General features: G+C 58.5%; 1 protein-coding gene across 5 annotated transcripts in view; it reads left to right on the top strand.

Annotated features, from left to right (window-relative positions):
- CAMTA1 (calmodulin binding transcription activator 1) overlaps positions 1-24,501 on the top strand; it is a 955,716-nt gene that overhangs the window by 832,315 nt on the left and 98,900 nt on the right. For all 5 annotated transcript variants that reach the window (XM_037828625.1, XM_037828627.1, XM_037828624.1 and 2 more), the window contains 2 exons: positions 6,655-6,808; positions 23,611-23,751. In XM_037828625.1, coding sequence (XP_037684553.1) covers positions 6,655-6,808; positions 23,611-23,751 — 295 coding nt within the window. The remainder of the gene's footprint in view (positions 1-6,654; positions 6,809-23,610; positions 23,752-24,501) is intronic.

Raw genomic sequence — 24,501 nt, 5'->3', positions numbered from 1 at the left:
TTAAAGTGAAATAACATTAGGCCAGTAGAGCATGTTTTAAATTATAAAAATGATACTCAATTGCACTATCAGGAAAGATACTTTTAAAATTCCAGTTTTGGCTTTTTTAATTCAAGGGGAATGGGGAGAAATTTAAGCCTATAGGGGGTACAGAAAACGAATGAGATCCAGAAAGGGTGTTGAAAGGATGTGGGAAATTAGGAAAGACCAAAAACCAAATACATACAAAATGGATTTAGAATTCCTTTAAATCCATCTCTCTCAGAAATGTTCCCTAAATTGAGAGATTTGGTCAAAGAACTTACTGACAATAATGGTGACTATTTATTTTACAAAGAAAGTAGCATTTAAATGTAGATTTGAAATTAGGCTATTAAAGATTAGTCACTGACCCTACTGTAGAAATTGAACCTTAAGTGCTGCTGTCAGTGATACATGGCAGAAAACTGCTTCCAAAAATAGAATTTGCCATAGGAGGACTTGGCATTAATGGAACTCTTAAGAAACAATTACTTAACTTTTTGTACTTAAAGCCTAATGAGAAAACATTTCTACTCTTCCTAATGAAATCTAACCGTTTTAACTAAAGTGAAAAATATTGCAGCTCCATTTAGCTTTTCTAAGATACGACTTGAGAATATCTAGAATGTTCTGGTTCTGTATACAGCCAGACCACATTTCTTACATAATATCATCTTCATCTTTGTGTTTTCTCTTCAGTGTGTTTGGGTCATTGGCAGCAGTCGTGACGAAACTATGCTAGCGGTAATGGGAATATTTGGGGGCCCAGTTATTGAAGGATTAATTAGAACATTTTGAGCTGCTGTTGTTGCAGGTGTAGACTGAGAAGATGACTCTGCACCATAGATCTTCTTTGGTTTGTCACTGACACTGGCGTTGCGACTCTGTGTGGGCAGCCCCTGTTTGCGGGGCTGCTGTGGTGGGAGGGTGAGTCTGCTACTCGCAGCCCCGACATTTAACTGTGGAGCTGGTTGTGCTCAGTCGGGTCCCCTTTAACCAAAGATGTCAGCCCCTGGTTTGGAGCTGTTAGCAGTATCCATCCACTGACAAGCTAGGTTCTGCCTGTGGCTTAATCGGTAGCAAAGGGAGTTGGTTGTCCTGCCTCGCAATATCCAGGAGAAGGAGCTCTTGTGGGAGAAGTAAAGACTGGTGAGCACGACACTGCATTGCCAGTTCTCATCCCCTGCGGCAACATTGGGTTTCTTAGCATAACTGGAATAAATTTTTGCGCCATCCAGAATTGTAAAGTTCCAACATTTGATTGATGGCCCATGATTCATACTCCATGATCCCCATATCCGTGAGGATCTGGGCCGTCACCAAGGCATCTCTTGGGGGAGAGTTCTTGGGAGCCGCCCCATGCTCGGCTCCAAGTCGTCCAGCCCCCTGTGGAACATTCTTAACCTCTCGCCACCTCAGAACAGGCCTCTGGTGGAAAAGGGCCTCGGTTTGTTCCCTCCATGCTGGGGACTCTCAAAAGTTGTCGCCACTTGGAAGGGGTCTCTGAGGGGCTCACTCGGACCTGGCTCCTGGAGCTGCCCTTCAGCCACCGTCAGCCAAAGAGCCCCCTGCCCGACGGGGTCCTGCCCCTTGGAAGTAGGGAGACTTGCAAATCCAAACCTCCCGTTTTCAGAGTTTAAAAAGCTGAGGCACAAGTAGAGGGCAAGCTGGGGCGGGGGGCAGTCCCGGCCCCTCACTGGCTGCCCCTGCTCCCCTCTGGGCACTGGAGCCCGGGAGTGGGCCCTCGGGGTGAGCCCCCACCCCTGCCCTCCCCTTGGTCTCCCTCTGTTCCCCTGGAACAGATTCTCCAGGGGCTGGTCTCGAGATGGGAGTCACCTGGGAAAGAGCTGCGCCCGCCCACTCCTGCACCCCTGCCAAAGCCACCACCCACCTCAGGAAGCCAAGGACCCTGCATTCCACATTCAGCAGGTGATGGGTGCCAGGCGCACAGAGCACGCCCTTCTGCTCAGGAAAACAGGCTGCACACGGGTGCTAATGACAAGAAAATGGCACATTGTGAGGAGCTGACTGAGAAAAGGAAGAGGCAGCAAAGGCCCCGTGGTGGGGCTGGGGACGGGGCTGTGTCTGCTGTGGCTGCCGGATAAGGCTTCCTGAGGAGGGGGCTGGGACCACCGAAGCCAGCCTGTGGCCCGCCAGCCAGCAGCAGTGGCACGGGGGAAGGAGGAGGCAGGTCTGGAAAACAGTGGCAGCGAGAGCAGGATGAGCAAAGGGGAGCGCGAGGCAAGGCTGGCCGGAGAGCAAAATGGAAGGCTCAGACCCCGAAGCATGGCTGGGAGTTTGGATTTTGTTCGCAGAGCCAGGGGGTTGAGGAGATGATCAGATCCCGCTGCTGCTGTTGGAAGGATGGATTGGGGGGAAGGAAGAGGGGATGCGAGGGGCTCCAGGGGAAGGTGCTTCCTGTCAACGTCTGAACAAGAGGGGTGGCGGCTTGGGCGCCGTAGCGGCTGGCAGTGGGAGAAGTGGGTGGCTCCGGCTCACTTCCAATGGTGATGTGACAGAACTTGCTTATGGATTGAGCGTGGAGGGTGAGGGAGAGAGGAGAACAGACAGCTCCTGGGTTTCAGACCCCAGGAGCTGGGGAAAGTGGGGGGGCATTCATTGTTGGGGGTTTGGGGTGTGAGGAGTCATGTCAGCCATGTGCAGCTGTGGGTGTGTGAGCAAACAGGGTCAGGGGGCCTGGAGCAGAGGGGCTGGGCTGGAGAGAGAGATCCAGGGAAAATGGTGGTCCTGAAGGTCATGGAGCTGGATGAAGATCGCAGAGCTGGCTGAAGGTTGTAGAGCTGGCTGAAGGTCACAGACCTAGCTGAAGGTCACGGAACTGGCTGAAGGTCGTGGAGCTGGCTGAAGGTCGTGGAGCTGGCTGAAGGTCACGGAGCTGGCAGAAGGTCATGGAGCTGGATGAAGGTCACAGAGCTGGCTGAAGGTCGTGGAACTGGATGAAGGTCATGGAGCTGGATGAAGGTCGCGGAGCTGGCTGAAGGTCACGGGCCTGGCTGAAGGTCGTGGAGCTTGCTGAAGGTCACTGAAGAAGGGGGGGGGGGCAGAGGTCAAGGTGCAAAGCCAGTGGAGGAAGGAGTCAGCCAAGGAGAAAGACCCAGACAGGTGGGCTCCCAGCAGATAAAGCTGACTTTATGTGGTTAACTGCCTGCTAGACCCTGTACCCTGGTATAAATTCGCTCAGGACAAGTATTGGGGATTTTGGAGTGCTTTTTAGTGGCAGTTGACGGTTGTAACAGCAGGTCTCTCCAATGTGGGCTTCATCGTTTTCAAAGGGCCTGTCCCAGAGCCTGGTGAGAGAGCGAGAGGCACCGTTTCCATTTACAGATGAGAGAAGGATGGCGTCTCCTAGTCCATGGCACTTTCCAGAAGGTTCTGGAACTTCTGTGAGACTTTTACTTATCCTTGGCTTGCTCCCCCTACCCACCCAGCCACAGACCACCCCCATCGTGTTCCCCCAGGTCTGTGACGTCACTAGGGGTTCACCTGCTGAAGTCCTGCTCTCCTTGGGGGCACGACCTCTAGTATCTCCACGGAAATCCCACGGACCAGGGGGGAGCCTGTTGACAAGCTGTTGTATCGCCCCCCACAGCCCCCCACAGCCAACCCGCAAGGCCTGAGCTGGGTGGCAAACATCCGACGACGGGCAACCTGCCACACCTGTCCAGCGATGAACGAGCCCGGGAGGGGTCCCACCCGCGGCCCCGTCACTCAGAGCTGGGGCAGGACCTCGAGCATTTCTCTGGGTGCTGCCGGGCCGAAGCCCACCCCCCCCCACCTCCCCGTCAGCAAAGCCACGCGTGGCGGGGCCTCTGGCACCCACGAAACGGAGGCCTTACAGCTCGGAGCCTCATCTATTTTTCTGCCCAAAAAACACATCCAATCAAATGCACAACTAATGAATAAAACCACAACGCTGCCAAGAAGCTACGTGTGCCCCAAATTTCCAAAAATACCTCAATCACTTTCTTAGAATTAGCCACGAGGCAGGAAGTCGTTATTTAAAATTCAGCTCGGAGTTTCAGCTGCAGGAACTCCGGCCCAGGGATGGAATCGTGTGGAAGACGTAAGCTGTGTGGCTGCCGCGTCTGCATTTTCTAATCCCTGGACCCTCACAGGGCTGGACCTTTCTGCCGTTGGTGTCGATGCACGTGGCCCAGTGTGGGGGCTCGGGAAGGGACCCATGGATGGCACATTTCCAGGCTCAAGGGGAGCAACAGTAGAGCCGGAATCCCTGCACCAGCGGATGCTGATACGGTCCGAGGGCCACTGGGCCTGCGAGCCCCTGGCGAGGTGTTGATTGCACTGCAGGCGTTTTTCGGGGCTGGGCGTAGGGTGTCTGCAGCTTCCCAACGAGGCCCTAGACCCAGGAGTGGTTAGGAACCTGCTAGGAACGGGCCCCTGTGCTCAGGAAGGCTGCCCTGCGTGAAGCCAGAGGTCAGGAGGACATGGTCTGCAAAGGGTAAGGATGGGAGGTCCTGAGTCCACCTAGTTCAACTCTTCAGACCCGAAATGGGTGCTGGTGATTGCCAGACTCCATCTCAAACACGACATGGCCCCCACTCGGGGCGCTTTCCCCGTGGTTGGTTGAGGAGATAATGTGGCCACACAGACTATTCAGGTACAACCCCGACTTGCCATCCTGCTGTGATAGAGGCGCTGAGACAGGTATCAGGGAGTGCTTCCTGGAGGAGGAGGCGTACTTGCTGGGCCTCCAAGAATAGGTGGAGCTTCCTGAGATAGGAGAGCTCCCGGAGCCCTTCTGCAGGAACCCAAGCAAGCGTGGTTTCTGTGCAATGGGAGTGAGGGCCTCCCGTTCCCCAGCCCCTGCCCGCCTGTCCCCCGCCCTCCCTGGGCCACCCTGGCTGCTCTCAGGGGGCCTGTGGGCCAGGAAGCTGCAGCCCTTCCATCTCCCCATCGTCCACCATGGCTCCCGCTCCAGGGCCTGCGATCAGAGGAAGCCCTGGGTGGTCTGCTGGTCTCTGCAGCCCTTTGATTCTTATCGGTCTTCCTCAGCGGCTGGCACAGGCTGCAGCGGGCATCCCCCTCCCCAGACGCTGCCTGGGAGTGGGGGCAGGAAGAGCACAGACATGCAGGCTTAACCCCAAGTCTCGTCCTCTCTCCCCGCCCATGCAGGGAGCAGGGCAGACCTGCCCGGCCCAGCTACCTCGAGGGTGTACCACAAGCACGAAATGACGCGAGGTGGGCGCACACTTAGATCAGCAAAAAGAGGCCACCGGATGTCTTGCCCGGACCTGAGTTTGCAGCCAGAACCCAGGCTTCCAGCCCAGGCTGGGTCGGAGGGCGCCCTGCCCTGCCCACCCACCACCCCCCGGCTAGTGCGGGCCCCAAATGAGATGACAGCTGGAAAGGGCTTTGAAAAGAATAAGGTGCCACGCTAATGTCAGGGATTATCGTGATTATTAAGGACTGTGATTACCGCAATCTAGAAAAGCGGCCTTAACGAGAAGGCCCCTGTTTATGTTGATTTAATTTCCTGGTTAACTGAGCGTTGGCAAGAAAAAAAAATCTATGTTTCAACCCTTATTGAAAATCTTTTAAAATTATGCCAGTGACTTACTTGCACCGGTCATGGTATATAGTCTTGAAGCTTTATTTATTAATGGACTGAAGGATTCATATCTTCATGTATTACTCTGGCACTGGGTATAATATCCAAAAAAGGCAGCTGTGGACACGGCATCCTCCGTCCCTGGGGTCCTCCTGCCCACTACCGAGGGGTAAAAGCCAGGGAGACCTGGCCAAAAGTGCCCCAAATGCAGGATGGGGCCTTCCAAATGGCTTTACAGTAGTTCCGTGTAGTATCTTGACGTATCGCTGCATGCTTCCTTAGGAAAATGGAAAAAAGGGTTTGAGAAATACCTTCTGATTAGGGTAGGAGAGCCAAGCCAGTTGTCTCTAAAAAGTGACATGATTGCTTTTTAATAAAACTGCCAGAGCAGATGTGGCTGAATAAATGGCACTGCTTTCTTGGTGACCACGCAGAGGCCACGTGCTCATGTCCACGGTCCCTGGGGGTGTCGCCGTCAGAGTGGTGGTGGGCAGACAGACAGAGATCGATTCTGACGGCACTGGTGGGAAGAGGTGGTCCCATTTAAATAGAGCTGTTTGCTGACAAAACTGTGACTTTAAGGTCTTCAGACTGAGAGGCCTTTCCATTCTTAAGCTCCGAGGGGGTCCCCAAGGAGTTCCCGGGGTTCTGAGTGACAGCTGCCCCCTGGGTGGGTCTGGGAGGAAAACCGGTGTGGTGTTTGTGTGGGGAAAAGATCACCAGCCGAGGGTGGGCGGGTGTCCAGCCCTGAGAAGCTGCCGGGCGGCTCGGCCTTGGGGAGAAGTGGGTGCTGGCACCGGAACGACGAGGCACGTGTAGGGCGGGAGGCCGGGCCGCTGCTGGGGGGCAGCTGTGGGCATCCAGGCTGGAAACACAGCCGGGCCACGCATCTGGGGTCCTGAGTCCCAGCCGTCAGGCAATGTCTGGAGGCACTTCTGGTTGTCACAGCTGGTGGATGGTGGGGTGGGGGGTGGGGGGGTACCCCAACCTCGCCTGGGCTGCATGCTGCCCTCATGCTGCCAATCTCTGTGCTCTCCCCCCAGAACCCCGACATCGTCCTGGTGCACTACCTGAACGTGCCGGCCATCGAAGACTGCGGCAAGCCCTGCGGCCCCATCCTCTGCTCCATCAACACCGACAAGAAGGAGTGGGCAAAATGGACAAAAGAGGAGCTCATCGGGCAGCTGAAACCCATGTGTGAGTACCTCGGATGACTGGGCGCTCCCCCAGGCCAGCTCCGTCCAGGAGGTCCCCTGCAGCGTGGGGACCTGGGGGTGGAAGCCTATTCCGCTCTGATGGAGGTGACCCCAGCTGAGCTTTTGTGGGGCTCACTTGTGTCCCTACCTTTGCCAGCACCCTACATAGGCACAGCCCAAATGCCAGGCCCACATTGCAGAAGAGAAAAGTGAGGCTCGAAGGACCAAATAGCACGCAAAGCCACCCACCCGGCAAGGAGCAGGCCCCGGGGCTGCTGGTTCCTGGGCCACCCTCGGGAGAGGGACAGCAGGCTGGGATTCGGGGGAACTGGTAGGGGGAAGGACTGAGGCCCGGGTAGCGGCTGGCCAGAGCTGGCCCTGCCTCCTGACCGCTGCTGTCTGGGCCCCGGCTCTGGGCTCAGCCCCCCCACTCCTGGGCACCAAACCTGCCTCGGCACCTCCAGACTGGGCGGCAAACAGATGATGGTAATTGAGCTGGATTTCATTTTGTCAGCAAAGTGCTGCTTTCTGAAGCATCTGTCAGGTGCAAATCGTTGAATGCAAAACACCGAGTGAGTCCAGAATGTCGGCAGTGGGTGGCGCCTCATCTCCACGGGCCACGGCGGCCTCTCCTGCCCACCGGGCAGCTGGGCTCTGGGAGGGCACACTCAAGAAGAGCGCGGGGCAGCAGGGCTGGACCCGGGGCCCGGGGCAAAGAACCAGCATCATACGGGACCTCGGGGAGTGGGTCAGTGGACCCCTGAGAACCAGCTTCACCTTGAAAGCTGGGCTGGAGGGAAGAGGCTGCTGGGCATCAAAGTCAGAGGAGCAGCTACAATGTCCTGTCCTGCCCCTCGAGTGTCTAAGCTGAGGCCAGTGGCACCTGTGGGACCTGAGACGCCCTTCAGTACTCGGACTCGGGGATGCTCCCTCCAGCCCCAAGGCGGGGTCAGGAGGGGCAAAGGGGCCTTCAGCTGATAGCCGGACCCCGAAGGGCCCAGGGCCTTCCTGGACACAGGTGACATTCTGCTCGATCCTCCCAAACTGCAGCTTGGACCCTATCACTCCTGCTTAAAATTGCTCACTGCTCCTGAGCCCCCACCCCTCCGTGGCCTCAGCTCTGGCCACTGTCCTCCTGGGTCTCTGTGTCCGGGGCCGGTCAGCCCTCTTGCTCGCTCCCCCAGAGCCGCCGTCTCTCCTCCACAGCTCCTGGCACTTTCCCACCTTCCTCTGATTTCCCTGCGGCTCAGATATCTCCTCTCCCACCTCTCCTTCCTGACCATCCACAGGGCCTCCCCACCCCCCAGGACACAACCCTCCTCGAGCTCCCCCATGGAGACATCAGACAGGGGTCAGCCTAACCAGAAGGGGCCACGGGGGGCCTCTTCAAACCTCCGTGGAGCATCCAGGAAACTGGAAGCCTTGCAGGAAACTCCCCAGGAGTCCTTCCCATCCTCTGCGTCCCTTGGGCCAGCGCAGGGCCAGGCCCGCAGGAGGCCCCAAGAACTGACAAAAGCTGCCAGCAGAGGGTCAGGGCCATGGTGCCAGGGGTCCCCACTCTCAGACCCACCTGCCCATCCCACGCCGAGTCAGTACCCACGTGGTCTCTACATGCACTGGACACTGGGACCCCCCCAGACCTGCTCACTTGCTCTTGCACTGGACATGGGTTCCCCTCCCAGGTTGGACCCCTGCCCCCCCACTCCCCCCCCAGATGCCTTACCGTGCGTCCTGGGGCCAGTCACCACCTCTCTGCATCCCAGTTCCCCTTCTTTAAAGTGAGAGGAAGAATCCAGCTTTCTCTTCACCAAGACTAGAAGCTTCCAGCCAGCTCAGCGAGGCCAACTCAGCTCCTCAGCCACTGCATGCCTCACGTCCAAGAGGCTGAAGCCACTGGAGCCTGGGGTCAAGGTGGCCCCTGTCCCAGGAGGTAGAGTCCTTGCAGGGGCTTCAGGTTCACCCTGGCAAAGCTGCCCATCTTCACCTCCAGGGAGGAGGCCCAGGGCCTTGCCTCCTGGGGATTGGTCACCACTGCCAAAATAAGGGCCCTTAAGGAGGACTTTTACCTTGAAAGGTTGGCCAGAGTCCAGGCACCCCTGCACCTCGACCAACCCCTCAGTGTTCACCATCTGAGAGGGGAGTGCTTTGCCGGAGCTGCCTTCAGTTAGGAGTAAGAATCTTCTTTCTGGCTGCTCTGGGCCTGTCATCTCTTTCATGTCGAGTTGTTTGACAGAGCTCCTCTTGACAAACTCCATTCAAGATCGGGTCCCCTTGCTGGAAAGAGGCCCCCGTTCAGAGCGCCAGGGAGCACCCAGCTGGGCCCCAGCCAAAGCTCCAGAATCTCCATTAGCCAGAGACTTGCCAAGGAGGGGCTCCCGAGGAAGAGTTACCTTCCAAGTGGCCTCCAGTGGAGCCCTGACCCCCTTCTCTGACGCCGGCCCATCGCCATCTTCCCGCCACATTTCCCTTTCTTTTGTCTGACCTGCTGCCTTTTTCTCTCCTTGTTGCCTCTACCTCCCCGCAGCACCCCATATCCCCCGGAGTGGCCCTGCCCTTGAAACGCCTTCCCCGAAGGCTGCCCTCGGGAGGGTGGGGGACAAGCTCTGAACCCCAGTGGGAGGAGAACAAGACCCGAGTCAGGCTCTGAGACCTAAAGGGAGGGAACAGGGAGGCCTCTTCAAAAACTGCAGTGCATCAAGAAAATTATGTAAAACTGCCACAAACTCCCCATAAATCTAATAACTTGGCTCTCTGGCGTCTCGGTGGGGAGAACAGGGCAACAAAAAATCACTCAGAGGGCATGCATGTGCCGGGCCTGGCTACAGACGCACAGCCTGGGAGACGCATCACTGGAAACATGGCGCAAATAAAAGCTTTCGATTCCGATCAGGCCGGGAACACACTCAGGGCACCAGCTAACCCTGTTCGGGGAAAGCAGCGGTGCGCTGGGAGCCAAGAAGCCATCAGATTTGGTTCCAGAATCAGGCGTGCCACCGAACGCTGGAGCCAAACACATTAGCTTCATCACGTTTTCACATAAATCGCGTTCTTTCAAAGACTTCACAGTTTGATTTCCTGATGTTTCCAAATTTCTCTGCCCTGCAGCAGAGTTGTCAGTGATTTAATCAAAATGTTGTGCTTATCGGTGGTGAAGTGAAACTCCGAGCCGCAGTCTCTGCCTCACCTGTTGCAGATGGGGTGAGGGGGCTCGCTGTCCAAACTCCTGGGGAATCGCAGAAATTGCAGTTTCTAAGCCCCGCTGATCCTGAGAATCCCACCTTATTTTTGCAACCATACCCATCAGTCAGTTGGGGCTTCAACCTGAAATCTGATCAAAAAACAAAGACAGAAAAAAACCTGAGATGTCTGATGGGAATTTCCGATCTGTTTCTGAAGATCCTCCCTGTCATTTGCAATCCCGGCAGTAGCTAGTTAGAATATGGGCCCTGCTGCTATAACAAAGACCAAGATAACAATGGCTTAAACAAAATATTCCTCTTTCATTTAGCAGTTCAGGGCTAAGGTGGCAGCTCCACAGAGTCGGGGATCAGTATCCCAGCTGGTTGCCCTGCCTTTCCTTGGGTGTGACCCTCTTTGCAATGGTCTCACATCACTGCCCCAGCTCCTGCCATTGCAACTGCATTCCAACCAATGGGAAAGGGAGAAAAGAGTGTGGACTGCATGCTTGTTCCCTTTAAGGTCAGGGCCCAGAAATTGCACATACCACTTCCATTCATATCCCTTTGGCCAGGATTTTGTCATATGGTCACCTCTTGTTGCAAGAGAGTCTGAGAAGCGTAGTCTTTTGCTAAGTAGCTTCATCCTAACATACTCTGGGGAATAAGGTCCTGAATTTGAGTCATCTGGGTCTGAGTAGAGTTGAGCTCAGCTGAGGGGCCCCTGCAGGGCCTCAGCTTTCTCTCTCGTCGTGCACAGAATTGCTCGTATCGGCTCAAAGCCCAGAGATGATTGTCTGGGGGTCCAGTTGAGGGTTGGAGTTTATAGAACTCGAGTGAACATGATCTAAAGCTCCGTGTCCTCATCCTGGAAATTCTGGGGTCTGTTCCAATGCAGCTGGTCCAGGAGAGCCCTGGCTTCCACCCACAAACTCCCGTAGTGTGAGCTAAGGGCTGGGCAGGTGAGTCCTCTCCCCCGATTGACAGCTGAAAAATGGATCTGAGTGGGATGGAACGACGTGCCAGATACAAGTCTGGGCCTCAGCCCTGCCACCTGGCTGTAAATGTGCTCACTGATCTTTGGCTGCCCAGACCACAGAGGTTCTGAACCACCGTGCCCAGAACCTTCCACCATCGGCTCTGAGTCTGTGCGGCAGCCCCCAGCCAGGTGGAGCCTGCTCTTTTCGAGCCAAGTCTCTCCCTCCAAGGGATTCTGAGTCCCTGCAGCATTCGGCCCCATTCCTGGCCAGCCAGGAGGGGACAGCCATGGAGCCATTCCCCAGCCAGCAGTTGGTGAGGACCTGCCCTCCAGGGAGAGGGGCAAGGGCATGAGTTTTAAGCTGTGGTCTCACCCCAGCATCCCCATGTGGGGACTCCTCTTGGAATGCCCTGGATGGCCAGATGACCCTGTGTCCCTCAAGCAAGGCGCGGGCCTTCCCAGCAGGCCTCTGCGGCCTCAGAGATCTCCAGGGCAGCTCCGCCGGCTGCCCCGGGCATGGCTCTGCCCAACAGCCTTCCCCAGAGCCCGCTGTGTTTGCTCCCGATGTCCTGAGACTCCTGACCTGGTATCCTCAGCAGCACCAGGTGGGTGAAGCAGGCAGCTGGCTGAGGAACTGGCCTAGCACCAGGGTCTGCACCGACAACACACACATGCACTCACGTGCCCACGCACACTTGCATGCTTGCACAGGTGCACACACATGCAGCTGCCCTGCCACCCTTGTGCAAACACACGTGGGGACACACATGTCTGGGCTGAGAATGGACCCTCCCTCCCTGGGTCGCAGTGGCCAGCAAATGGCATCGTGGACTGTCCCGGCCGGGACGTTCAACGGAAGCTCCAAATCCTGTGAGGGAGGAATGGTATGGGACAAGAGACGTGAGGAACGACAGCAAGACAGGTTTCTGATCAAGATGCAAAACTTTATTGAAGAGGCAGGGTATATATACTCTAAGGTAGAGGGAGTGGCTAGTATGAACGGGTGGCGGCCTAGGATTGGTGGCTACAAAGGCGGGTGGCGGTCTAGGATTGGCTGCTGCTGTTGCTAGGGCGGATGGCAGATGTAAGGCTAGCACAGGATTGGTGGCTACTGTTGCTGGGGTAGAAGGCAGGTAGTAAAGCTAGCACTCTAGGCGCAAATCTTAGGCGCGAACGGCTATCACTTCCGTAGAAGGCTGAGGGCAACTTAAGCCGTTATTGCATCAGCCCTGGCGGCCATGTTGCATATCTCCGGCATCGCTGAGGGTGGATTTTATACATGCTACCTTAATCGTCCCCAACAGTGGACATAAGCGCTCAGGTGTCTGGCTGCAGCGGCACATAACAGGGAAGTTGTCAAGAGCCAAACAGCCAGCTCTCTTTCTCAAGGCACTGATGGAGCACTTAGCCCATCAGTGCCAAGCTCTGGAACCCAAAGGCCAGCTGGGTTCTCCTTTAGTCCTTCGGGGACCCCTCCTCCCACCCACACTGGACCCTGAACAAGCTCTTAGAATTCCTGCTCTGAGCTCAGCCCTGGGCTAGGCCCTGGGGAAGATGCAAAGTGGGAGAAAGCCCAGACCCTCACCTCAAAAAGCTCACCCAGGCTAATCTGGAAGAAACCCAAAAAGAAGTAACAGCTAATGATTCCAAAGCATTAGGAGTAGAATCAATGGTTCTGCCTTCAAGGACTTAGGAATCAGAAAATCAAGGGTGGACCTAGCCAGGGAGGCTTCCTGGTAGACAGAAGACTTCCCTTGGCTTTGACCAATGCACGGGATTTGGAGACGTGCAGGAGGCAGAGAGGTGTCCCCAGGCAGGTTTGTGAGGGAAGAAACAGGGAAAAGCAAGGATGGAAGTGATGGAGCCGCGGTAGGATTGAGGCTTAAAGGGCTGGATAAACATGACGTGATGGGCATCAAGTTGAGCTGAGGGAGATGGAGGCCACGATGAGTGAGACGGGGCACTACAAGCGTGTGAGGAGGCAGAGGCCTGGTTGAGTGTGGGGTAGAGACCATGTTCAGTACGGGGAGCAGAGACCAGATCGAGTGTGATGGGGGCAGGTTGCTTTGGCAGTGGGAGATGAAGACCATATTGAGTAGGAAATGGTAGAGGCCAAGTTGAGTGTAAGAAGATGGAGCCCATGTTCACTAAAAAAAAAATAAACTCCATGTTGAGTATGAGGTGACAAAAGCCATGCTGAGTGGGGGGTGGAGGCCATGTTGTAGAGGGTTTGGAGGCCATGCTTTGGGGGGGTGGAAGGGGAGGCAGTGTTGATTTGGGTGGGAATGGAGACCACGTTGAGAGGAAGCCATGTTGATTGTGGGGGAAATGGAGGCCATGTTGAGAATGGGGACAACAGAGGCCATGTTGGGGGGGGGGGGTAGATGAAGGCCATGTTGACTGTGGGGTGAATGGAGGCCATACTGATGTGGGGGGGTGAAGCCATGTAGAGTGAGAGGTCTGATTGGTTCCAGCAGCCCCCAGTCCCCACATCACCTTGCTCCTCGGACACCTGCAGTGGTGTTTTCTGGAGCCCGGCTCTCTGTCAGTCCTTCACACACACCCTCCAGGAGACCGCCCTCCCAGACCCCTTAACGCCACCACTACAAACCCTACAAGGTTTCCAGGAACAAGACAAAGGCCAGGATGGCTGGAGACAGGGACCCTGTGTTGCTGATAAGTGTCCGGTGGCAGAGAACGCAGAAGGGAGCAGGCTGATGAGCAGACACCTGCCCCCAGGCGCCCAGCAATCCTGCGCGGGCAGCAGAGCCGGGTCCCGCAACCCTCACCCCTTCCCCCTCTCCCCGCTCTCCTCGCTAACATCCCAGCCTTGGGCAGGATACTCAATGCGCCATTTGTTTTCTCATAATTTTTCAGACAAAGACCAAAGATCCAGTACGGGGGTGGTGGTGGCGGTGTTTATTTGTTTTGCTTTTTTGCTTAGATTGTAATCCTGGTGATTATAGAATATCAAGAAGTAAAATTAAAGGCTTTCCTGCCCGCGCCCAGCCCCGTTCCTGGTCCATTAGCGCCACCTGGCGGCGCGCGGCGGCGGGGCGCGGAGACGCGGGGCCGGGGCCGCGAGGGGGCGGTGGCCGCGAGGGGGGCGCGGAGACGCGGGGCCGGGGCCGCGAGGGGGCGGGGAGACGCGGGGCCGGGGCTGCGAGCGGGGCGCGGGCTGCGAGGCGGGGCGGGGGCCGCGGGGGGGCGGGGAGACGCGGGGCCGGGGCGCGAGGGGGCGGGGGCCGCGAGGGGGGCGCGGAGATGCGGGGCCGGGGCAGCGAGGGGGGCGCGGAGATGCGGGGCCGGGGCCGCGAGGGGGCGGGGGCCGCGTGGGGGGCGCGGAGATGCGGGGCCGGGGCCGCGAGGGGGGCGCGGAGATGCGGGGCCGGGGCCGCGAGGGGGCGGGGGCCGCGAGGGGGGGCGCGGAGATGCGGGGCCGGGGCCGCGAGGGGGCGGGGAGACGCGGGGGCCGGGGCGCGAGGGGGGGCGCGGAGATGCGGGGCCGGGGCCGCGAGCGGGCGGGGGCCGCGAGGGGGCGGGGAGATGCGGGGCCGGGGCCGCGAGGGGGTGGGGAGACGCGGGGCCGGGGCCGCGAGGGGGCGGGGAGATGCGGGGCCGGGGCCGCGAGGGGGGCGCGGGCTGCGAGGGGGCGGGGGCCTCGAGGGGGGCGCGGTCCCTCCTCCCGGTGCACGCGGCCGTGTGGGGGCTGCTGCGGGAGCCTGGAGTGGTGGGGTTGGGGCAGGAAGCAGCCGAAGAGGCCCAGGTCTCCAAGCCCTGCATTTCCTCTCCGGGATCAGCCCGTCCTGCTCGGAGGCGCCGCACTCGGGGGGCGAGGCCCTGAGTCCTGGCGGGGGTTTGTCGGGGGCGGAGAGGTAGTTAGTGCAGAAAGTCAAAACGTGCTGCCGCCCGCGGAGCTGCAGGTGCGAGTGTAGCGAGGCCAGGGGTTAGATCAGCCCGGGGTTGAGGGGAGAGGCTGCTGTTAGAGAGGGGTGAGGGCTTCCTTCAGGCCAGGAGTGTGCACTTGCACGCGTTTCCCAGGGTCCCTACCTGTTCTGAAAGTCAGGAGAGAGCCTTGGGCACCCCTAGGCTGCCCGGTTACTGGGGCTCAGAGGGGGCCAAAGCAGCTGTGGTTTTACCCGGGAATCAGTGGTTCCCATCACAACCACCCGGGGAGGGTGTTCAAAAGGCAGGTTCCTGGGCTTCACCCGGACATTCTGATCCCACAGTCCTACAGTGGAACCTGGGCATGTAGTGGGGTCTTGGCCCACACTTGTTGGCTTGAACCTGTAAGAAGCCCTGGAGTCACCTAAAGAGAGCCCATCAGCTGGGGACCCTGCCCCCTGCCTGTGCCCACCCTACGGAGGGGCCTGGAGGGGCTCTCCCTGCACATTTTGCATTTGGTTAGGAGCTGCTGGCAGGGGGAACAGGTAGGGTAGGTGGCCTCGAAACTCCAGGTGGTCCCCAGTCCCCATCTCTGCTCCTGCCAGGACAGCTTCTGGGAGCAGAAAGGGGAGGGAGGCGTGGGAGGGAATGCTGGTTGGAGTTTGAGGCTTGCTTCAGTTTCCTGCTTGGAGAATCCTCGTTTGTTTTGCAAATGTGCGTCTCTCCCTCAGGCTAAATTTTGTTTGGCTGACTTGGCCCCCAAAAAGGAGAACTGAGAGAGAAATACTTCTGATTTCCTTCCACCCCCTGGCTACCAGCTACCCGGGGCTGCTCGGGGGCCCTGCAGCCCGGCTGATTCAGAACTTCCGTCATTGATTCACAGACGGCCTCCTGAGCCACTGCTGACTGCCACCCCCCACGCCCAGAGGCGACATGGGCATCAAGATTTCCCCTTTTCCCTCTTCTGAAGAGGCATTGTCTTCATTCTTTAATTTTTGTTAAATGTAGAGTGAATTGCCAGCATTCAGATCTCCAGATTTCCAGGTTCTCTTTAAAAATCAAACTCTCCGGGCCACATAGATTAGGGGCTGGGTGGCGGCTCCACCTCGGATGGATGCTGCCTCCCCACGGGTCCACCTCCGAGCGCCTGGAGGCATCCGTGTCCAGGAACCCCTGGGCAGTCTGGCAGGAAGCAAGACGGAAATTGCTGGAATCCCCCCTGGTCCCTGCCCTGCCCTCTGTCCCCATCTCCAAGTGGCCAGGAGTGGGTGGACAGATAAGTAGTCAGTCCCTTGGCCCCTGGGCAGGCCTGAGGAGGATGGGCAGCAGTTAGGTGCGAGTGGGGAGAAGAGGATTCCAGAACCCACAGCCATTGAAGCTGCTTCTCTCCCTGCCAAATCGTGCTTCCGACTTCCCTGAGCCTGAGGACAATCAGCTTCAAGCACCATCACGCTTTTATTATGCGGGAATTTATTATGCGAGAATTCCCGGCCTCGGTAACAACGCCACTTAGCCAATGGGGGGGGGGGGGGCCTCTGAGACTCTGAGAGCCTCCGAGGGGCTCTGCGGTGCCACGTTCTCGGCCGATTGGCCAAGGCTGCTGTTCTGTCAGTGCACACCCTGGAGATGGTCTGTGACGCCAACGGGGGATGCAGCCGAGGGCCATACCCAGGACCCAGGTGTCCTCAAGTTGGCATCGTTGGGGAGGCTGTCGTTGCCTGAAGAGCCTGAAATGCTGATTCTGGAGCCCCCCCTTCCCGCCCTCCTCACTCTCTCCTCCTCACCTCCGTCATCCATCCCACCTGAAAGCAAGATGACCACACTAAGTGTTCTAAGGATGGTTCACGTCAGAACGAAGATCTGTTCCTCTTCAGCAGAAGCCGGAGAGGGCAGGGAGCTTGGTGCCCATGTCGCAGAACAGTCAGAACCAAGCATTACAAGCTCACCACGGAAACAGCCCGCACGTCCCCAGGCACGTCCATCGAGTCCTTCGTCACCCCTCAAAATGAGATTCTTGGAAATTTTGTCCTGGACCAACAGGAGAAGTAGACTTGAGTGCTGAGATTGGGAAATTGAATAACACGTGGGGGTCTGGATGGGGGACGTTACAGCTAATGAAAATTTTATCCGGTTGAACCAAGAAATCAACAGCTGGGCCTTTATTCCTGTCAACAAGAATACAGTGAAATTTAAACCAACGTGGCTGCCATTTCCCATTGACCTTGTTGCCATGGAGACGGCCTTCTGGTGTCAACAACCTGGAGGAATCCAAGGGAGAGAGGTGCGTGGCAGCTCCCAGGCCAGCGGCCTCTCGTGGGGTTCCTGGGTTGGTTCACCGCCCACCCCGGGCTGCCCAGGAGACTCGTGCCTTCCGCCATGGTCCAGACAAATTACCCCAGCACCCCCTTTCAGTCTCCAAGGTGACCTGGTTGGGACCACAGATTAAAGGGGATGCCTCCTTAGGGGTCTTTCTTGCAGGGTGGTGCCTGGGTGGAAGGACTGGATGAGCCTGGGCTGCAGGGACAAGGAGGAAGGGGCTGCCCCAGCCCTCTGTGGAGGGGGGGAAGGAGATTGTCATCGTCACCAACGCCGCCACTTGTCCTTGTCACCTGCTCGCCGCAAGCCAAGAAATCCCTTCCCATTAAAAGAAAGGCCAAGTGTTGATTCCAGCGGGCGCTGCCTGTGCTGTTGCCGTGGTGACCGGAGCTCCAGCCGGACTGGTCCTGTCATCCTTCTAGAAGTTACTGCTCCACAGAGCAAAGGGGAGCAAAGCAGCTGGCACTCTCGTTCCCAGGGCTGTGTGGGGCCGGGGGCCTGCCAGAGTTCTGCTTTCTGACTCCTTGTCCGGTTCCTTCCAGAAGCCTCCTGGGCTTGACCTCTCGTTGCAGAGGGGTTCTCCGCACTCCGGGGTCCCGGCCAGACCACCTCTGCTCAGAGTCCCCAGCTCCCCGGGTGTGGGAAACGGAGGTCAGGAGGAACCGGGACCTTCCCAGGATCACACGGCCTGCCAGGAAGAGCTGCAGCCGCACTGGGCGTCCAGCCCACCCCCCACGGCCCTCCTTCCCACAGAGCTTACTCCAAGTGCCTGAGCTCAAGGCCGGCCCTGCCCTGGGCAAAGCGCTGCCAATGCTAGGGGCAGCCCAGTCAGGAATGCACAACCCTGGGCCCCCCAGTTCCCACTCAGTGGGCCCCCTCCCCACCCACCCCCACCTGACCCCAACGAAGGGAAATCCAGGCAAAGGGCTCTGTCCCGAGGCTCTCTGGGATGAAGTCTTTCTACGAGTGCTTTGTCTTTTGCACAGATGTCCCCTAAATCCATCCCCCAACCAGGCACCCCAGCCTGCTACCATGAGCAAAGCCAGGGCATACCCCCCCACCCCAGAACCACCACAGGCCCAGGTGCAGCAACTGAGGCCTCCTGGCCACCCCAAAACCACGTGAGAGGGTCTCCTTGCAGGTGGCCCCTGGGCCTCCTAATCTCTCCCTCTGCTGCCTGCTCCGGACTTTCTAAGAGTAGGGGTCAGCGTCAGGCTGTCACTCTGCACCCTTGTGGCTGCGCTGCTCTGGGCGGGTCAGCTGGCTGAGCGGCCACTCGCTGGGGCCTGGTGCCTGCCTGGCCCCTCTGCCAAGTGAGGGAACTCAGGAGGAAGGAGCCAGGGCTTCTAGAGCTTCTGCCTCCTGCCCACCCCAGCAGGGTTGGACCTGCCTGTTTGAAGCAACCGGGGCCTTCCACACAGGGGGGGCAGGAGACAGGGGGGTGGGGGGAGGCACCAGGGCCAGCCCCAGGTTTCCAGTGTCCAGCAGAGGCCCCAGCCCCCATGTCCACTGGCTGGGAATCAGGCCTGCCCCTCTCTCCGGAGTAAAGTGAGTTTCCCTGAGCGTGGTAGGGAATCTCGGGCTCCACATGATGGCGGAGCTTTCCCTCTTCCCGCTAATTAGCCGTCCGGTAGTTCCTTACTGTGCCCCTGGGAGGGACACAGGTGGGAAGACCCTGGGAGCTGGAATCCTCCGCGATCCTCTCTTGGTTATGTGCTGTGTGGCTGTGAAAAACTTATTTAGCTTTTCTGAGACTTGGTTTCTTCATCCGCAAAATAAGATGACTCTGGCCTCAAAGGGTTGCTAAAAGCTTAGCGATGTCAGCTCAATGCCAGGGAGCCTTGAGCGTGCACCTGAGTCCCCTGGAGGGCCTGTTAGGACACAGCTGCTGAGCCCCATCCCAGAGTTTCTGGCTCGTAGGTCTGGGAGGGGCCTGGAATGCGCATTTCCGACACCTTCCCAGGTGCTTCCAATGCTGTGGGGCCACCTGCACCCGTGGTCTGGGGGAGTACCTGGCTCAGCACACGGTTGAGCTCAGTCGCAGGGTGGGGGGCTGCTGCCACCATTCACTGCCGCCACCATTCACTGCCTTTTGCGATGCTCAGTCCATGAAGACCCAGCACAGTGCCTGGCACCCGGTGTGGCCCAACAAATGCCATCGTATTTGTTATTATGCTTGAGACATGAGTTCTCTTTGCAGCTAATTGGGGAAACAACGAATGGCTGTAACAAAATGAGAGCAGTGCTAGCGAGGGGATGATGAACTGTTAAGTGGACCGTTCATTTATTCACTCGGCATATCTTCATAGAGCATCGTTCCAAGCAGGAAGGATAGAGGAGCGAACAATCCAATGAGGCCCTGCCCCGTGATTTCTGATTCCAGTTGTGAGGTGGGGCCTGAGCTGGGCTGTGCTGGAAAGCAGGTGGATTTAAAGGGGCAGGGGAGGGAGGCATTCTGGAAGGTCCCCACCACCCACCACCCTGTGCCCTGCTTGAGCTATGCACACGTGCACACACACGTGCAGGCACACACACGTGCACACCCCAAGTGTGCAGTGCACAGAGCAGGGTGGGTCTCTCCCAGGGGCTTGTAGGGCTCAGCCGGGGAGCCTCTGGAGGTGGAGGCCTGAGTGGTCTGAGCCGGGGGCCTCCACCTCTTCCCCAGGGCTTGTGGGGGTGGAGCAGCCAGATCCCCAGAGGCTCCGGCTGCCAGCCTGCCCCATGAGGGGCTGAGGCCACTGCACCTTCCCCTGCCCTCTCCACCAGCTCTCAATTACTCCCTTCCCATGTCTGCTGCCTCTTGTGTGGATTGCTGAGAGGATGCTCTCCACAGCCTGGGCCACATACTGCTGCCATTGATTTTGTTGTGATGATTCCTACCCGGGAAGCCCGCCGCCTTGCCGGGGGCCGTAATTAGGATGAACATCTTGTACAGGCCTGGTCAGCCCTGGAGTGGGCCGGGGGTGCCTTTCCTGCAAAGCCTTAGCAGCAGCCCCCCTTCCCCAACAAGGGCCAGGTGCAGGCAGCCAGTTGGGAGACGAAGCTGGGGCACCTGGGCAGCTGGGGGCGGCCGGAGGGCCCCCTTTAAGGCCTCCAGCATCCCCCCTGCCCGTGGCCAGAGTCCCTTCCTGGCCACTGCTGGTTCTTGGAGGCCCATGGAGGAAGCTGGCTCGTCCCTCCTGCCCCTGCTATCCTCTGTCCCTGGTGCCCTTCCCCTGTCCCCACCTTCCTGGGCACATAGACCCCTCTCAGCCTGCTGAGTGGCCCAGAGACCACCACCCAGGCCCCACATGTGGGGAGCTGAGCAAGGACCCCCCCATCAGGGATTCAGCTGGAAGACTCCATCCTCCTGGGCTTGCGTTTCCCACACAAAAGGCTCTGTGGGCAGAGGGGGTGGGATACTGCCCACATCCCCCCAGGAGGTCATCTTTTCTGGGAATTCCCTTTTATCTTTTTGTGCCCTCTCCCACCAGGCCGTGACCTTGCATTCAATCAGATGTACTTTTAAAGCAGTTTCCCTTTTGCTCCTTTTGCAAAGGGGCTGGGGAAGGGGTGGCTGGCATGTGTGTTTCTTAACCCTCCTTTCCTAAAGCCCCCTTTTCCCTATAGAATCTCTATTCCTGCTGATTCGTTACGTGTCAGGAAGCAGAGTGATGCTAAGAGCCATCTTGATGGTATTTGATATTCAGTGCTGACAACACAGCATCTCAGAGGAGGGGGCTACCCCCCTCCCCCACCCCAGCAAGGTGGGAAGGAGGCAATCTGCGTATTGGATGTGCCAAAACAGTAGGTAATTTGCATTAAGCATCCAGAAATTCTCTGCTTGCAATCTGTCACCCTTCACTGGGTTTTCCTTTCATAACCTTCAGCACGTAAGGACGACCCGAGGGAAGGCAGGGGCCCGCCTGGGGCCAGAGAAGGAGCCTGGCCCGACCCACGAGGGTCCGAGATGCCAGCCCGGGTGGTCTCCAGAAGACTCACAAAGAGGTGTCTGTGGGTCCAGGATTAATGAGCCCGCTGAGACCCCTGGGCGGGGAGCAGCCCCGAGGTCAGAGGCCGGAGCCGGGGGAGCCCAGGGAACAGCTCATCTCTCAGGAGACTCAAGGTCAAACTCCGTGGCGCTTTCCCTGGAGGACAAAAGTAGAGTCTGCCTGGCCTGGTTTTGTGATGGGCATTTGCTCAAAGTTCCCCCAAAGCGGCAGCTCCGACGTCGAGCCCGGGAGGTATTTCGGGTCCTGGACTTGGGGTACCACTGAGTTTAGGCTTAGGACAGAGCTGTGCTTTCTCCAACCTGACTGCAGGTGGGAAGCCCTTGGAGAGCTTTAAAAAAAACACCTGGGCACCTTCCCCAGCCATTTTAACAATCAGCAGGCAGAGGGCTGGGGGCTGGGCACAGACATAGTAGGGGACTCTGGGACAGACCATCGGCAGTCGCAGCAGTGGGGAAGCAAGAGAGAAAACCCCTAGTCCTGCCTTCCAGCCTCTGGAGTGAGCCTCAGTTTCCTCATCTGTAAACCGAGGCAAAGGGCAGACACATCTCCCAAGTGAGGCCACTCGGCAAGCTCAGGGGAGGTGCCAGTGAGCCCTGCCCTCCCTTGGTGCCCTGGTCGGAATCCAGGACCCCCGGGGGCAGGAGGCAGGGCCCACAGACCTCCAAGGACCCTCGAGGGAATGGAGCAGAGGGCAAGACCCGTGAGAAGACACCTGGCAGGTGGGCAGCCATGTGGAGAAGCAAGGCCACACGCACGTCAGAGAGGATCCCATCCTTCACAACCCTCACGGATGGGTTTTCCTTTGCTTTGAAAAACCACCGAAGCTCTAATGAAAGGTGCTGCCAAGGAGCAGGGGCAGGAGAGGAACGGCCACTGCAGAGGCCTCTCAGCTGAGCTGCCCACAGGTCTCACGGCAAAAGTTTCCCCAAAGCCGTTCCCGTGAGGTCAGCAGAACCCCAGGGCAAGCCAGGCCCCATGTGCCACTGGCCATGATCGTCACTGTCGCCACTACGAACGGTCATGACAACGGCTAACCTTCATGGAAGGCACACTAAGTGCCAGGCCTGTAGATTGATTTCCCCCCGCCCCACTGTGAGGCAGGTCCTCTGATGGCTCCTGTGTTACAGAGGAGGAAACCAAGGCTCAGAGAAGGTAAGTGACTTGCCCAAACTCACACAGCAAGTAAAGAGCAAAGCCTGGACTCGACCCCGAGACTGAATCTGTGCCTGGGTCCTCTCTGCCGTGCTGGATGGTCTCCTTGTCGAATTTGTCTCCTCTGGAGCCCCTCCCTGGCAAGAGGAGGTGCTGCGAGCTGGAGCCTTCTCCCCTCGAGCCCTCGTGAGAGACAGCGTCAGCCAGGCAAGGAAGGAAGCTGTACCTGTGTTGGCAGTGCTGCCGGGCTCTCCCTGCCGGACCCTGCACCCTGCCCGTTCTCCCAAACCATCAGCTGCCGCCCTCCACGCACATGGCGGCCTGGGTTCCCTGGAGTCCCAGCCACCAGCTCAGCCCGAGGCCTGCAGATCCACCACCTGTGGAAGCCGCCCGGCCAGAGCCACAGGAGGGCTGGGCCCACCCGGGTGCCAGGACAGGCCAGCCCCAGCTCAGCGGCCTCTGAACCACGTCCGTTCCAGAAAGGAAAATGGGAGAGAGCAGGCATGAGGCCTGGCTTCACACTCAGCTGGGCGAGTTCATTTAGTTTAGACTCCCACCCCCAACCTGCCAGCCAGGTGGGGGGCCCACCGTCGGGCATCCTGGGGCCCCACCCCAACTCCAGGCTTAGCCAAAACCCCAGGGAGCATGCTCAGGTCATGGGTCATGCATCAGTGCTGACCGCTGGGGCACCCACTGTCTCGGCCCACATGGCCCTTAGCCCCCACATCCCCACCCTGGCCCATCCTGTGATGCTGTGGGCAGAGAAGTCTGTGGTGAGGGCAGGATGGGAAGGCCTCTGGGGCTGGGCCTCCTCCCTGGGACCCTGACTGACCTCCACCCTCCTCGGGGTCTCCATGAAGGGCTGGAGTCTGGGGCAGGGCCCTCGCCTCCCGTCAAGCCTGCCTCTGAGTCCCCACTCCCGTTCTCTGCTCCAGGACCCTCCAAAGAGGCACGTGTGCACTTGGACTTGGGGAAAACAAACAAAGCTCGAGGCAGGTGGACTCCACAGGCTGCACCCAAGGGAAGAGAGGAGATCAGGGAGCACCCTGGTGGGAGGGTGGGGTTCCGGGTCCTCCAGGGAGCTGGCCTGTCCATGCCGGTGTCCAGCCCTCCCCCCACCCCCTCATGCTCATCAGTTCATCCCCAGAGCCGGCTGCGGAGCTCGGGGGCCTCGGTGCCACCCTCCCTGCCCCGCCCAGGACCCCCCACGCGCCCACGGCCTCTGACAGGGCCCCGCCCTCTCTCCCTCCCTCCCTCTCCCCCTCCCCCTCTCTCCTCTCCCCTCTCCCCCTCTGCCCCACAGTCCACGGCATCAAATGGACCTGCAGCAACGGAAACAGCAGCTCGGGCTTCTCGGTGGAGCAGCTGGTGCAGCAGATCCTCGACAGCCACCAGACCAAGCCCCAGCCCCGCACCCACAACTGCCTCTGCACCGGCAGCCTAGGTGAGCCGGTCTCCCCGGTGGGCGAGATGGCAGCGGGCGCCACTCTCCTCTAGTGCTGGGGGAGGGGGTCACCCGCGGACAGGCGACCACTCAGCCCCCAGGACGGACCTGAAGCAGGGCCCCATCCCGCCCCACGGAGCTGAGTCGACCTCACCGTGGGCAGGAGGGAGAACTTTCCAGAGAAGCAGCTCCCTCTAGGGAGGGGGCAGGAGCTGGGGGAGCAGAGTGGGTGGAAGTGCAGATGGTTGGGACTCCAGGCCTCCTCCGTCCACCCAAAACTGCCCTCCAGGACCCATGCTCTGGATATCGGCGGGAAGTCCAGGTCCCCGGGCAGGGGGTGGGCAGGGCTTGTCAGATGAGCCCCGAGCCAACAGGACCACTCGCACTAAGCCTCCTCCGTAACCTCTGTGTCCTCCAAGGGTGCATCCCAATGCGTCTGTGTTTCTGATCATGGTCTCTGCTCTTTGAAATGTGTGTTTTCACTCCCTTCACTGTCTTAATTAACTGTTTCCATTAGAGGGCCAGTCACTGCTTGGCTGAACCTTCGTGAGTTTAGGAATCTTGGTGGTGAAGCTATAGCAGAATCAAGAGAGAATTTGCTCTTTTATCAAACATGAAGCGACCCTTATCTGATGGAATGAAAATAATGACGGAGCAGAGGGGCCAGTGGGAAGGGCTCCAGGCGAGATTAGCCGGAGCTCAGAAATGCTCAGCTCCTCCGGCTTTGTTCTTTCTGCCACTGACCTAGGG

This window comes from Choloepus didactylus, chromosome 2 (genome assembly GCF_015220235.1).
Source record: "Choloepus didactylus isolate mChoDid1 chromosome 2, mChoDid1.pri, whole genome shotgun sequence".
NCBI classification, from domain to species: domain Eukaryota; kingdom Metazoa; phylum Chordata; class Mammalia; order Pilosa; family Megalonychidae; genus Choloepus; species Choloepus didactylus.
The sequence above is the reverse complement of the archived record's forward strand: the minus strand, read 5'-3'. Positions and strand labels throughout refer to the sequence as shown.